The sequence below is a fragment of the Aquarana catesbeiana genome, linkage group LG05, assembly GCF_042186555.1.
Source record: "Aquarana catesbeiana isolate 2022-GZ linkage group LG05, ASM4218655v1, whole genome shotgun sequence".
NCBI lineage: Eukaryota > Metazoa > Chordata > Amphibia > Anura > Ranidae > Aquarana > Aquarana catesbeiana.
This window is the reverse complement of record NC_133328.1, coordinates 389,336,023-389,351,370: the sequence shown is the minus strand read 5'-3', so window position 1 is coordinate 389,351,370 and position 15,348 is coordinate 389,336,023. Positions and strand designations below refer to the sequence as shown.

Genomic DNA, 15,348 nt, shown 5'->3' with positions numbered 1-15,348 from the left:
AATGTGGGGTATCTTGCGATGGACTTCTGCGCTACTAAAGTGATTAAGGAATATTCTGTGTAATGCTGCAAAATCAAATAGTGAACACCACTCCACTACCTACCCATAACAAGCTGCCACCACAAACCATGGTTATATAACATTCCGAGAGGCCAACTCGTGAGAATCAGGCGTAACTGCACCACTGATAGAGATTTTAATACCCAGGCTAACCTGATTGGACAAAGATTTGTGAACAAAGGGTATGAAGAAGCGCAGATTAAAAGAGAGATCCAATCGATTCAAACAATGAACAGGAAACAAATGATACATACACCCAAGAAGGTACAACCATTCCCAGAAGCACCAAGTCTAATTCTAGATTACAATGTCCAATTCAAAGACATAGAAAGGATAATTCGAAGACATTGGCATATCCTAAAGGAAGATAAGCATTTACAAAGAATACTACCAGAGAAACCACCGATTATTTACAAAAGAGCACCTACTCTGAGGGACATTATTGTTAAAAATGTGGTCGAACCTCCCCCCAAAAACAAATTTACATTTTTCAATGGCAAAGGGTTCTATCCCTGCAAGTACTGCTTTGCATGTACACATGCAAAAAAATTTCAGGGTAAAAGACACGAGTTTAAAGCAACTAACACAGGAAATACCTACCCTATAAAAGATTTTATCAATTGTCATACAGAAGGAGTAGTGTATATTCTACAATGTGCCTGTAATTTACAGTATGTAGGGAGAACCAAGAGAGCACTAAAAACCAGAATCAAAAAGCACATTTAAAAGATTATAAAAGGATGTCCGAAACATCTAAGCACTTTGCGCTAAAGCATAATAAAGACCCCACGGGACTGTTGTTTTGGGGCATAGAGAAATATAACAGATCGTGGAGAGGGGATCATAAAATTAGAGCACTTAGTCAGAACGAGTCGAAGTGGATACATAAAATTAGAACATTGGCACCCGAAGGGTTAAACATAGAATTTGACTTAAACTGTTTTATAAGTGATTTTTAACCATTTTATACTGATTCATGTTAACCCACTATATCATTTCCGGTGTGCCATATGTTGCTGTTATCATTTGTCCAATCCATTTGCATAGGGGGTTTTTAACCAAAAAAGAATATTTTGGAAAAATATTTTTTAAAATAATTTTTTTATATTTTTTATATTATATATTTTTTATCAATACATATATATTCTCATGCAGATATACGCTCATACATATGGACTTATATATACAGTATTGGCTACCTACCTGGTTTAATCATCCAGTGTTTTTTAATTATTTTTATGGCTGAATCACTAGCGGCTATATAATAAAGCTCGGGGTTTTATATATTACATTTTTGTCTTTAGGTATCAACTTTTTATTTATTTATTTTTACACAATGGGGATCACCATTATTGTTTTACTTGTTTGAACTTGTATACATGATCGCAAGATGAGCGTTCATGGATCCATCTACACTACATCAGACATCAAGCAGATTCTCTTATAGTTCAAACACCTTGGCTTCCCCTTTTTTTACTTTTTTGTTTGTATACAAGGTAACTTTATTAATACACTACCAGCGCGACCATCCTCCGCAAAATGGCCGCTGTATTGATACACATCCTGTCCACAACAAAATGGCGATCTGTTTACTTCCTGTCCGAATGATATAAATACACAATGGCAATAGCCAATCCGGTGCCCTGAGGAAGTCATGTGACATGACGTAACGTGTAGGACGTGACCGGATACACAACACACGTGGACCGGAAGTGACGTAGCGGGGATTGTAACCACGCTGTTTCTCACTGCTGCCCAGCGCATTTTTTCGTTCTTAATGTAAGCAGTTAATATTTTTTAATAAAATCTTTGGTTATACGTTATCACACCATTGGAGTCCCCTCCTTTTTGATTATTCCCCATGTGGAGCCCATTCATTGGAGGGAACACCGCCGATCGCCTACCCATAGGCATACCGGAGCGCCAGCATTGATCCGGGCGGAAAGAGGACAACATCCAACGGATTCTAACAGGCACTTTTATTGTGTCATCAAGGTGAGAGTTCTGGGAGCCCCGAGTGGGGATCCAACACCACGAAAGTCACCAGATCTTCTATCAACGCACTTGCACTTTGTTCAGTCACTTTATATTTATGCATCAGTCACTTCACCTTATGTACCACCACTGAAGTCACTGTAGATGTTTGTATGCTATATTTTACATAGAGTATTATCTTTTATTGATTCACATATTGATATCACCTATTGTTCACTTGTTATTAGTGGAGAGGTTTTGCGCAGAATCACAGACACATTTAATTGTTGTGCAATTTTTAGATTTTAGGTAGTGGAGTGGTGTTCACTATTTGATTTTGCAGCATGTTACCTTGCATACTGAGCCAGCACCCATATCTGAGGAGGAGGAGATTTTTGTGGCCCAGACTCCTGAAGCAGGTTCTTTTTCCAGCCCGTGTGTATGTCGGCATCTGACCGACTCCCAATCAGCGCTCCCAGCAGGACACATAAGGGAGCTTTCATATACCGATAAGCCCCCTCACCCACAGAACCCCACAACCAGCGGCCAGGGTTGTGGGGGTCTGCAGGCGGGGGGCTTATCGGTATATGAAAGCTCCCTTATGTGTCCTGCTGGTCCTGTTGGCTGAGAGTGCTGATTGGGAGTCGGTCAGATGCCGACATACACACGGGCTGGAAAAAAGAACGTGCTTCAGGAGTCTGGGCCACAAAAATCTCCTCCTCCTCAGATACGGGTGCTGGCTCAGTATGCAAAGTAGTACGTAGAGAGAAATTCATGTAGCTGGGCTACATCCTCGGATAACGGTCTGGTATGTATTTTTGGAGAGACATCACGCATTTTTTTTATTACGGCGTGGGGTTTCCCTTTGAATACATACCAGACCCTAAGGGCCTGGTATGGATTGTGGGGGGACCCCACGCTGTCCCTATTCTTTATTTTTCATTCCTGCCATTCTTTTGTTTACATTCAGCTGTCAGTGGGGAAACCCGCAACAGTTCGGAAGTGGAGAGTTTGAAGTCTCTCCTATATTGGTAAGACTTTGCGAGCCACAAGAAAAGTTTCTAGTAATAATAAATAGTAAAAAATATTCTAGTATAGTGTGGCCAATATTCTTCATCTAGTATACTAAATAAACATCAGGTGTATAGGGAAAAAGGAGCTGCAATAAGGTGGTGAGCAATATCTTGTCGGCCGATATCGGTTATAATATGAAATCCCCTAATCCGGTTATGAATAACATAATATTCCGTGGGGGGGTTCCCATATGTCCCATTTTATGCTGTCTAACACGAGATGGGCATGTTTGGTGTTTATTATACTACTGAATGATTATGTTAAAAACTGGTAGTGAGACTATGATACTAGAGGAGCATATATTATCCTATTCCTCTGTAGGCATAGCAGATAGTAGGGTCTGCCATCTAGTCCTAACAGCTGGTTGAGTTTTACCCAGTTTGGTTTGTAGCAAGTGGGAATACAGAGTGGGTATGAACACTTTAGGGCAACTTTAACACTCCTATAAGTGGGTATTCAGAGATGGATTTATTCTGGTTCATGACTAAATACACCAAGCAATGGTGCAGCTGTAGGAATCTACTGCATAGAAGGTACATCAAAATTGTGTTGGATGAGTACATCATTCCCTCTCATAAATTTCTGCAAGAGTTACAAAACCTTTCCTTCTGGGCTTGGTTAGTACGTATCATGCTTTCACTATCACTGACACAGGTTCAATACCCGGTTTCTATTTCAGTACACTTAAATATTTTTGGCTCACATGCCATCTTATTCACGCTCTCATTTTTTATAGACATCCCTTAAGACGCCTCCAGTCACATACACAACCCTTCCAAGGGACCACCACACCTTGGAGTTCTGCCCGCCCCCAGTGTTTTCATGTGGGGGTTTCGCACACGCTGGACACTGCCACAGCTCCCGGAAAAGATGCCCCTAGGGGAGCCTCCAGCTGTCACTATTGCACTTTCGCTGTATGGTAGTTGTGAGTATCCTTACAACTAGCGTTTATCCCTAAGTTATACTTCTTTACTTCCCGACAAAAGCATTGATCTTTAAATGTATATGTTTCATTTCAGATACACACATTGTCGCTCCTGAAGAGTGGATATAAATACTCCACGAAATGCGTAGAGCCTCTGTACATGCAATGTGTAATACCGATTATGTACTCTACTCCATTCACACGAATGTATGTATCAATACTGTGCAATGGAAAGTCTCACAGTTGGTGTAGTTCTAATCCCTCTTCACCGCCATGCACTATCATGTTTTCTCATGTATATAGATGAATTATACTGTGACCAATGTACTAATTTGTATGAATTTTTTATCATGTTTTATATTAAATATACAATCTCTTGACCCCTCACTATTGACTGTGCGCTTCATTTAAAGTCCCGCCTTTTTCCCCTTTTTCACCATGGGTTTCTATAATGCAGTATTTGGAAATGAACTAGGTTGTGCTAATATAGGGCTGTCCTATAAGGATATGTTATCTGGGAGGTCCTGAAATGAAATGAGGCATTTAAGCTCAATCCACACTGACCAGGACAACTTTAGGATGGGCAGGTGATGGAATAAAACAGTATTGCTCTGATGGGAAAATTGCATATTACATATTTCCTTTTTAACATTGTGGCTCTAAGGCTTCATATGTACACTTGGCCGAGGGAAAACGCAGTTTCCCACGGCCGGCAGTGAAACTTTCCTATTCTAAATGCAATTCTTCTGCGTTCAGGAGAGGTAGGTCGAACTTCCCCTAACCCTAGCAGCTCCTAAATGCTGCTAAAAGCCTAAGGGGTTGATTTACTAAAGGCAGATCTACTGTGCACTACAAGTGCACTTGAAAGTGCAGTCGCTGTAGATCTGAGGGGAAGATCTGAAATGATGGGGAAGCTCTGCTGATTTCTATCATCCAATCACGAACAAGCAAAAATGCTGTTATTTATTTTCTTTGCATATCCCCTTCCGATCTACAGCGACTGCACTTCCAAGTGCACAGTGGATTTGACTTTAGTAAATAAACCCCTATGTGTACATGGACACAGACTTTTATGGAGTTAGGTTTATTAAATTTGGCAAAAAACGCCAAAAGCTCCTAAACTCAAGTGTACATGAGGCCTAAAGCCTTCAATATCCCAGTTACTGTAGCTGATAGGAATGTGATTGTAAACTGACTATATGGACAAGCCAGCTCATTCTCCTTTCAGGAATGTGCCATTTTCCTTAGAAGGTAATTTTGCTCCAGTGGGGGTGGGGTGACCATTTCCTTTCTTTCAAGTCTTATATTACCACAGCCAAAACTTGTAAGAGCTCAGCCTCACATCACAGCTTGCAATAATGCATTCGTCTGTGATCACCTGCGCAACCAGACGAGACTCCGTGGTGGAAACAGCATCTTTAGTCAAGTATTCTTGTTATATTTTCTAATATCCGTATCTGTAATTACTTTTAACCACTTAAGGACCAGCCTCGTTTTGGATTTTAGGGGTTTACATGTTTAAAACAAGTTTTTTTGCTAGAAAATTACTTAGAACCCCCAAACATTATATATGTTTTTTTTCTAACACCCTAGAGAATAAAATGGCGGTCGTTGCAATACTTTTTTTTGCACCGTATTTGCGCAGTTTTTTTGGAAAAAATTCACTTTTTTGAATAAAAAAATAAGACAACAGTAAAGTTAGCCCAATTTTTTTTATATTGTGAAATATAATGTTACGCCAAGTAAATTGATACCCAACATGTCACGCTTCAAAATTGCGCCCGCTCGTGGAATGGCGTCAAACTTTTACCCTCAAAAATCTCCATAGGCGACGTTTAAAAAATTCTACAGATTGCATGTTTTGCGTTACAGAGGAGGTCTAGGGCTAGAATTATTGCTCTCGCTCTACCAGTCGCGGCGATACCTCACATGTGTGGTTTGACCACCGTTTTCATATGCGGGCGCTACTCGCGTATGCTTTGGCTTCTGCGCGCGAGCTTGTCGGGACGGGGGGGGGGGGTTTAAAAAAAAAAAAATATTTTTATTATTTATTTTACATTATTTTATTTATTTTTACATGGTTTAAAAAAAAAAAAAAAGTGTCACTTTTATTCCTATTACAAGGAATGTAAACATCCCTTGTAATAGAAAAAAGCATGGCAGGACCTCTTAAATATGAGATCTGGGGTCAAAAAGACCTCAGATCTCATATTTACACTATAATGCAATAATAATAAAAAAAAAAAAGTAATTTAAAAAAATCCGCCCAGCAGTGTCATGGAGACGATGGGCGCCATCTTAGCCTCACTCATCACCAGGCAGAGGAGGGAGACGGACGCGATCGCCTCCGCTGCTACCAACGGCTCCAGTAAGCGGCGGAGGGCACCGGATCACGGTGGGAGGGGGGGCCCCTCTCCCGCCACCGATAAAAGTGATCTCGCGGCGAATCCGCCGCAGGGACCACTTTTATCAGAAAGCGGACCGCCGCACGAAAACGGGGATACCGGGGTTATGGCAGCTAGCTGCTGCCATAACAACGATATCCCCCTTCAAAGTTTGGACGTACATCGGCGTGCGGCGGTCCGGAAGTGGTTAATAAATGTTATACATACAAGTATTTGTGTGATCTCTCTGTACACATATCGAATACAACCCCAAAAACATAAACATTCATGTAACCATGACAAAATATGTTCCTTTAACCTTTTTTGATTCAATTCCATTAATGTCAAAATTATGTTGATGTTAAAGGTGACAGGAAGCTCTCTACTAACAAAAGTCAGAATTAGCATAATCAAGTACCCTAAATTTACTCCTAGGCATCTAAAATTACATACATGTTACTAGTTCAATAAGGTCTAGAAATGTATATATTTTTTTCAATAGACAAATTAGTTACACTAAAAGCCCCTAAAAATTGTGAACGCGGTTTGTACTTTAACGTTTATAAAACATAATTTAAAATTATATTAACTTTTTTTTTCTAACATAGCAAATTTGTCATACTTACCTGCTCTGTGTAATGATTTTGCACAGAGCAGCTCTGATTTTCCCCTTTGGGGGTCCCCCGTCAGCGCTCCTGCCTCCCCTGGCCTTAGAGTAACTCCCCCCAGCAAGTCGTTGGGGTACTCATGTGGGCTTGCCCCCCAGCCACACTGTGCGCATCTATTAACACACACAGTGCGGCTTGCCCCACACCCCTCCCTTGTCACTATATTTAATTGACAGCAGCAGCCAATGGCTCACACTGCTTTGAGTCCAGTGAGAAGGAGAAGAGAAATCGGAGCCACTGTTCTGGTTCACAGCGCTGGACCGAGATTGGGCACAAGTTTTTTTTTTTTACCCTAAAGTGGTTCTAAAGGCTCAAGCTTTTTACCTTCATGCATTCTATGCATGAAGGTAAAAAACCTTCTGTGTGCAGCAGCCCCCCAATACTTACCTGAGCCCCATCACAAACCAGCAATGAGCTTGAGAGCCTCAGCTCTCCGGGGACTTCCCCTAATCGGTTGAGATAGCAGCGGGAGCCATGTCAATCACAGCCAGTGAGCCAATGAGGAGAGCGAGAGAGAGGGGGCGGGGCAGAGCCATGGCTGTGTGTGTGTGTGAATAGACATGCAGAGCAGCGGTTCGGAGCGAGCCTGCCTAGGTACCGCCATTGCAAGCTGCTTGCTCTGGGGGCACTCAGCAGAAGGGAGGGTACAGAAGCACCAGAGGGGGACTGGAGAAGAGGAGGATCGGGGCTGCTCTGTGCAAAACCAGAGAGCAGGTAAGTATGATGTTTTTTAAAATAAAAATATTTGCCTTTAAAATTTTAATGCAGAGAAAGCATTAAGGTAAAAAAACCTTTAGCTTTAATGCTGGCCATATACATGGTGATTACATCACTCTAAAAAAAAACTTCACTTGGCTATTTTTGTGATAAAAATGTCATGAACGTGTCTGAAACTGCCTGATATTTATTGTGGATTTAGAACCAGTGCTAATATAATTAACAAACTTTAAACCGGTACAATCTGCTTCTACCAACTAGAAGCAGGACATTCCCAATTTATCAAACCTAGCTATACACCAGTTACTTTTGGAGATGAAAATAAAACTAGATTTTCAGGTGCTTATTGACAAGCAATCATGGACTTACCAATGTTTCTTTCTCCAGCTCTCTCAAAGCCTGTGTGTCAGCCTCAAGTGTAGAAAGTTCTTGCACCACAATCTCATGAAAGCGGTTCAGCTTACGAATTCTAAAATAAAAAATACTGAGTAGAAAACACCATACCCAATTTCTACATGCCCATGTATTATACTTTTCCGAGCAAAATATAAAGTAGAAATACATACATCAACCATAACTTTATGACCACTGACAGGTTAGCTTATGTGTTAAAAGCAGAAAAATTTGTTGTATATGGGGCTGAGTAGCCGTAAACTGCTCAGGGTTCTCGTGCTGACCTGTTTCCACAGCCAAAAGTGCCTACAATGGACATGTGAGCATCAGAACTGCACCACAGAGCAATGAAAGAAGGTGGTCTGGTGTGATAACGGTGGTGGTGGGGGGGGATGGAGCGCTAGGGGCTGCTGGTCAAGTATTATGGGGCAGTGGTATGGATGAAAGGAAAGAGCAAGAGCTTTCTTGTGGTGATTGAGAACAGTTTCATTGGTCCAAACCTATATTAATAGGTTCCGGTGTATGTAGCAATCGGCAGCCAGCAGAAGAGACTCTGTAGCATGGGAGAAAGAGAGAGAAAGATCAGCGCCGCTCTAAGGGTAGTAGGTCAGTTTAAAACAAGGCTTTTAATAAGTTTTTAAAAATTTTACACTGACATTTGAGTAGTTAAAAACAGGCATAGGGTAGTTCTCTTTTCCATCGAGTATCCTCCGGTTTCCAGCTGGGCTGCGGTAGGGGGGGTCAGACCCCGGTCGCTTCCGGTGGTGTCTGTAGCTCTGAGGTTTGGATTACCCGCAGTGAGCACGTCAGCAGGAGACTCCAGATGCTTGAGAACGGGGGGGGGGGGGGTGTGACTGTACAGCTCGCGTTCGGAGCATGCGTGCTCCTTCGTCAGGTGTGGATTCCGGCCATTACTGGCAATAATTACATAGGAAGGGAGGAGAGAAGGGAGGGGAAGGGGCGGTGTCCAGAACTGTAAAGGTCAGCCGACCAGCGTTGCTTTGAGGATGTGGGTCATACACACAATCGTTGTTGGAGGCAAAATAGGTTTGAAGCAATAAGGAAAAGAGAGTGGGGGTGGGGGGAGGGAAGATATAGGGGTGTAGAGGGAACGGTGGAAGTCACAATATCTCCAGCATACAAAAATATAGAAAACAAGATTCTATGGCTGGTAAATACAGTGGGGCAAAAAAGTATTTAGTCAGCCACCAATTGTGCAAGTTCTCCCACTTAAAAAGGTGAGAGGCCTGTAATTGTCATCATAGGTATACCTCAACTATGAGCGACAAAATGTGGAAACAAATCCAGACAATCACATTGTCTGATTTTTGAAAGAATTTGCAAATTATGGTGGAAAGTAAGTATTTGGTCAATATCAAAAGTTCATCTCAATACTTTGTTATATATCCTTTGTTGGCAATGACAGAGGTCAAACGTTTTCTGTAAGTCTTCACAAGGTTGTCACACACTGTTGCTGGTATGTTGGCCCATTCCTCCATGCAGATCTCCTCTAGAACAGTGGTGTTCTGGAGCTGTCGCTGGGCAGCATGGACTTTCAACTCCCTCCAAAGGTTTTCTGGGGGGTTGAGATCTGGAGACTGGCTAGGCCATTCCAGGACCTTGAAATGCTTCTTACGAAGCCACTCCTTCGTTGACCGGGCAGTGTGTTGGGGATCATTGTCATACTGAAAGACCCAGCCACATTTCATCTTCAATGCCCTTGCTGATGGGAGGAGGTTTGCACTCAAAATCTCACGATACATGGCCCCATTCATTCTTTCATGTACACGGTCAGTCGTCCTGTTCCCTTTGCAGAGAAACAGCCCCAAAGCAGGATGTTACCAGCCCCATGCTTCACAGTAGGTATGGTGTTCTTTGGTTGCAACTCAGCATTCTCTCTCTCCTCCAAACACGATGACTTGTGTTTCTACCAAACAGTTCTACTTTGGTTTCATCTGACCATATGACATTCTCCCAATCCTCTTCTGGATCATCCAAATGCTCTCTAGCAAACCTCAGATGGGCCCAGACATGTACTGGCTTAAGCAGGGGGACACGTCTGGCACTGCAGGATCCGAGTCCCTGGCGGCGTAGTGTGTTACTGATGGTAGCCTTTGTTACGTTGGTCTCAGCTCTCTGAAGGTCATTCACTAGGTCCCCCCGTGTGGTTCTGGGATTTTTGCTGACCGTTATTGTGATCATTTTGACCCCACGGGGTGAGATCTTGCGTGGAGCCCCAGATCGAGGGAGATTATCAATGGTCTTGTATGTCTTCCATTTTCTAACTATTGCTCCAACAGTTGATTTCTTCACACCAAGCTGCTTGCCTATTGCAGATTCAGTCTTCCCAGTTTGGTGCAGGTCTACAATTTTGTTTCTGGTGTCCTTCAACAGCTCTTTGGTCTTCACCATAGTGGAGTTTGGAGTGTGACTGTTTGAGGTTGTTGACAGGTGTCTTTTATACTGATAACAAGTTCAAACAGGTGCCATTAATACAGGTAATGAGTGGAGGACAGAGGAGCCTCTTAAAGAAGAAGAAGATACAGGTCTGTGAGCCAGAAATCTTGCTTGTTTGTAGGTGACCAAATACTTATTTTCCACCATAATTTGCAAATAAATTCTTTCAAAAATCAGACAATGTGATTGTCTGGATTTGTTTCCACATTTTGTCGCTCACAATTACAGGCCTCTCTCATCTTTTTAAGTGGGAGAATTTGCACAATTGGTGGCTGACTAAATACTTTTTTGCCCCAGTGTAAATAAGATAGAGGCCAAATGACAGAAAAATGAAAGTAAAGATAGTAAAATAAAAATAACATAAAAATAAAAATGAAAATAAAAATAAGAATACAATTAATAAAAAATTATAATAAAATGGAAAATAGTAATGAAAGTAAAAGGGGAAAATAAACACAATTAAAAAGAAATGGAAAATAATGGGACTAAAAGACACACATATTTTATACACACACACACATATATATATATATATATATATATATATATATACATACACACATACACGGCATACTGTTCATAAATTATAATAATTATAGACTATAATATCACTTATGGGTATGAACGGGGGGTGGTTTGACTACAGCATACTCACTGGGTAGCGTTGGAAGTATCGCATTGGTTGAAAAGGTTCCTGTAGAAAAAAATTTGGAAGAGGATGTATCATTTGATATTATTTGAGTTATATATTATTAATGTTTTCATTACGCAAAGGAGGGGGGGGGGGAGGGGTTAATTTACATAATGCTTAATTGTAGGAAGGATACAAAGGATGTAGAGTCAATAGTTCCATAAGAGTTAGACAGTGTCACTGATTCAAGGGTATGGAACTAACGCTCATATAAGGTATTGTGTTGTGCACGCGTGTAAACGTGGAAGGTTGGTAATTAGATAATGATCATCAGAACGGTATAAGGAATATAAATATGTATAAGTGGAGGGGTAAGCACATGCTGGGAAAGAAATTTTTGAAAAATGTGTGTGCGTGCTATATGTTCATATCTCAAAAAACAAGGGGCAATTTACTAGTACGAAATATGGGAGGAAGGGAGAGGGACAGGGGAACAGGGGAAGGTTGGGGGAAAGGAGGGGTGGGGGGGTGGGAGAAGGGCCGGGGGGGGGGGAGAGGGAAGGGCGGTAATTAGTAGGTATACAAGGCGGGTACTGATAGCAGGAAATGGGGGTAGTAAGGCTGTGTTTGGGGTATATGGTTAGGTGCTTGCTAGAAGATGGAATGGGTTTCGATTTCTTTGTTTAGTCCTCCCAGCTTTAGGCAGTCCAGGGTGTATATCCAGAAGGTCTCCCTCTCACACAGACACTTGATGCGTTCTGCTCGAGGGAGACTGCCTGGGATGGCTTCTATAATCCAGACTTGTAGGCCATTGGTGGAGCCTTGGTGAAACTCTGTGAAGTGTCTTGGAATCGTCAGGTTCTTGTTATCTTCAGTGAAACGTCTATGTTCTCCAAATCTCTTACGCAATGTCCTGGTGGTGTGGCCTACATAAAGTAGGTTGCATGGGCAAGAGAGGCAATATACCACAAATTCAGTGGAACAATTGAAAAATTGACCAAGTTGATATGTTTTGTCTTTTCTAGTGAAGTGTTTTCGTTTATGTTAAACAAATTTGCACGTTAAACAATTTAACTTGCGACACTGATACATGCCCTTGACGTTAAGAAAGGTGGGTGTGGGGGTTAGTTTTGCGAGTTTTTAATTTACTAGGAGCTATTTTTCCTTTTAGATTTTGAGCTCTTCTGTATGTAATTTTAGGTTTTTCATCAAGACTATTTTTGAGATGGGGGTCTTCTCGTAGTATGCCTCAATGTTTGTGGAAGATGTGTTCCATCCTTCTGTGTTGTGTATGAAATTGGGTGATAAATCTGGGTGCTTGGGAGGATGAGGTTGATTGTTGGATCTTGTTGCTTCGCTGAGGAAATGGTTGTAGGCTCCCTCGACTAGGGAGGCAAGGTAGCCCTTTTCGGAGAATTTTTTCGTGAATAGGTTGCTTTGTTCGATGTAATCTTCTAACCGGGTGAAATTGTGTTTCAAATGGCAAAATTGGCTTTTTGGTATATTGGAAATCCATATAGGATGGGTGGCAGCTGTGAAAATGGAAGTAAGAGTTGCCTGCAGTGGGTTTCATGTAGTTCTTAGCATGAATGAGATTGTCCCAGTGGCTTAGGTCTAAGTCCAGAAAAGCTAGGGTGTATGGATCGCAGAATGAAGTGAATGATAGGCAATTATTGGTGTTGCAATAAGCCACAAAATCTGCTTGGGACCGAGAGCCATCCCAGATGATGACAATATCATCTATGTATCGTCCAAAGTATATAATATGTTCAGAGTGGGGGTTGTTGTTCCAAATTGAGCGTTGTTCCCAGAGACCCATTGACAGATTGGCATAGCTGGGGGTAAAGTTTGCCCCCATAGCTGTGCCTTGGGTTTGTAGGTAATATTGATTTTCGAAAGAAAAATAGTTGTGGGTTAGGCAGAATTTTGTACATTCCATGATAAATTCTGCCTGTCTGGAGTTGATTAAAGAGTCTTGAGAGAGAAAATACTCTATTGCTTCTAATCCAATTTCGTGTGGAAATAAATGTATATAATGAGCAAACATTGAGTGATAGCCATAATGATGTGGATTCCCAACGGTAGTTGTGTAGGGTGTTGAGTAAGTGGGTGCCATCACAAATGTATGCTGGTAAGTTCTGAGCTAATGGTTGCAGGAAGTGATTGATGTACATGGAGAAAGGGTTAGTGATACTGTCCATAGCAGCCACTATGGGACGTCCAGGGGGTTCCGTCAAACTTTTATGAATTTTGGGAAGATGGGTAGAAGTAGGGTGTGTTATAGTTATCATTTGAGAAATGCAACTTCGGTTTTTGTGATGATCCCATCTGCGGTTGCTTTATTGACCGATGCATGGGCTTCAGGTATGAATTTGGATATGGGATCACAAGGTAGTTTGGTATAGGTATTGCCATCAGATAGAAGTCTATGGGCTTCTTTGACATATGCGTCTCTGTTTTGAATGACAATACCCCCTCCTTTGTCGGCTGTTTTTATGATGAAGTCTGTATTTTGGGTTAGGGCTTTTGAGACATGCCCTTTCTGATACTGAGAGATTGTGGCTGTGTGTGAGGGTCGGAGTCTGGTTGCACATGCGTTTAATTTTGAAAAAACAACTTGATAAAAGCTCTGTAGCTATGGACCTTTGGCGTGGGTGGGGTTGAATTTGGAGGGAAGGAGGTTTTTTGAACTGGTAGAGAGGTGGGAGGATGTTGATTAAGGTATGATGAATAGATGTCTGTTTCTCCATCTCCGGTGTACAAGTCTTCAAGGAGAGCTATGCAGGAAGCATCCAGTTCATTGTCAGGGGTGGGGTCATCATGGGGTTCCTCTGATGTATTGTCTCTGGTAGGGTTTTTTTGAGGCTTTGATATTGAAAAACCTTTTGACTGTTAGGTCACGGATGAATTTATTAAGGTCTACAAACAAGGTGAAGGGATTTGGACCAGCTGAGGTTGAGGCTCTTTGCTCAGTAATGAGGTATCATCCCGGCTGATGGGTTAGTGTTGATAGGTTGTAGATTTTTATCGTTTGGCTAGTTTCCCCTTTTTCTTTTTGTCATCTTCTCCCCCCTTGCCTGCCTCTTCTTCTAATTTTCTTTTTTGTGCAGGTTGGGGGGGTTTGACTAAAAAAGAAGGGTCTGGAGGTGAATGTGAAGTCTGTAGTGTGTGGGCTGGATGAACTAGCCTGCATGGTTGTAGGGAGTAGATCTATGACGCAAGGTGGTGATCTAGACACCTCAATGTCTGTAATTTCTGGAGGAGGAAAGCTGCGTAAGGTGGTAGAGGTAACTGAGGGATTTGTGGTAGACTTGGTTTCAGTGGGAGGCGTTTCACTGATGGTGCTACTCGCACGTTTGTGGATTCTGTGTCTTTTCAGTTTGGGTTGGGCAGTCAAAGGATGGGGTTCTGTCTGTACAAGTGGAAGGTAACATGTTCCTCTGTATGTTAATATGGGGAGAAGGGATGTTATTTGAGTTAGGTGCTCTATATGGTGGATGAATAGAGCTAGGTCCATGATGGTTATAGGGCCTGGGTGGTAGTGTGTATGTGGGTGAAGCTTGTTGACCAGGGGGGTAAATAGGGGGGAGTAGGGGAGGTATGCTGGTGTTTTTTGAGGCTTCCAGTTAAATACTTTGGATGACGTATAGTCATCAACATCACGCCTCATTTTTTTCAATTTAGTTTTGATTAATAAATCCTTGTCTTTTTTAGTATTTTTCTTTAAGATGTGGATCCAGGTCATGGGGAGGTAATGGCCTCTGAGCGTGTGAATATATGTTTTTACCCTCTCTGTCAGCGTTACAAGTTTGTCCTCTCTTTGTTATATTATAATGTCTATCCAAAAGGTTTTTCAATATCAAAGCCTCAAAAAACCCCACCGGAGACAATCCATCAGAGGAACCCCATGATGACCCCACCCCTGACAATGAACTGGATGCTTCCTGCCTAGCTCTCCTTGAAGACTTGTACACCGGAGATAGCGAAACAGACATCTATTCATCATACCCTAATCAACATCCTCCCATCTCTCCACCAGTTCAACACACCCCCTTCCGTCCCAAT

The 15,348-nt window shown here is 41.9% G+C and overlaps 1 protein-coding gene across 1 annotated transcript in view; it reads right to left on the bottom strand.

The window, feature by feature from the left end:
- Positions 1-15,348, bottom strand: part of SYCP2L (synaptonemal complex protein 2 like) — a 256,224-nt gene that overhangs the window by 19,295 nt on the left and 221,581 nt on the right. The window contains exon 32 of the mRNA XM_073632795.1: positions 8,172-8,271. Within this exon, the coding sequence (XP_073488896.1) occupies positions 8,172-8,271 (100 nt within the window). The remainder of the gene's footprint in view (positions 1-8,171; positions 8,272-15,348) is intronic.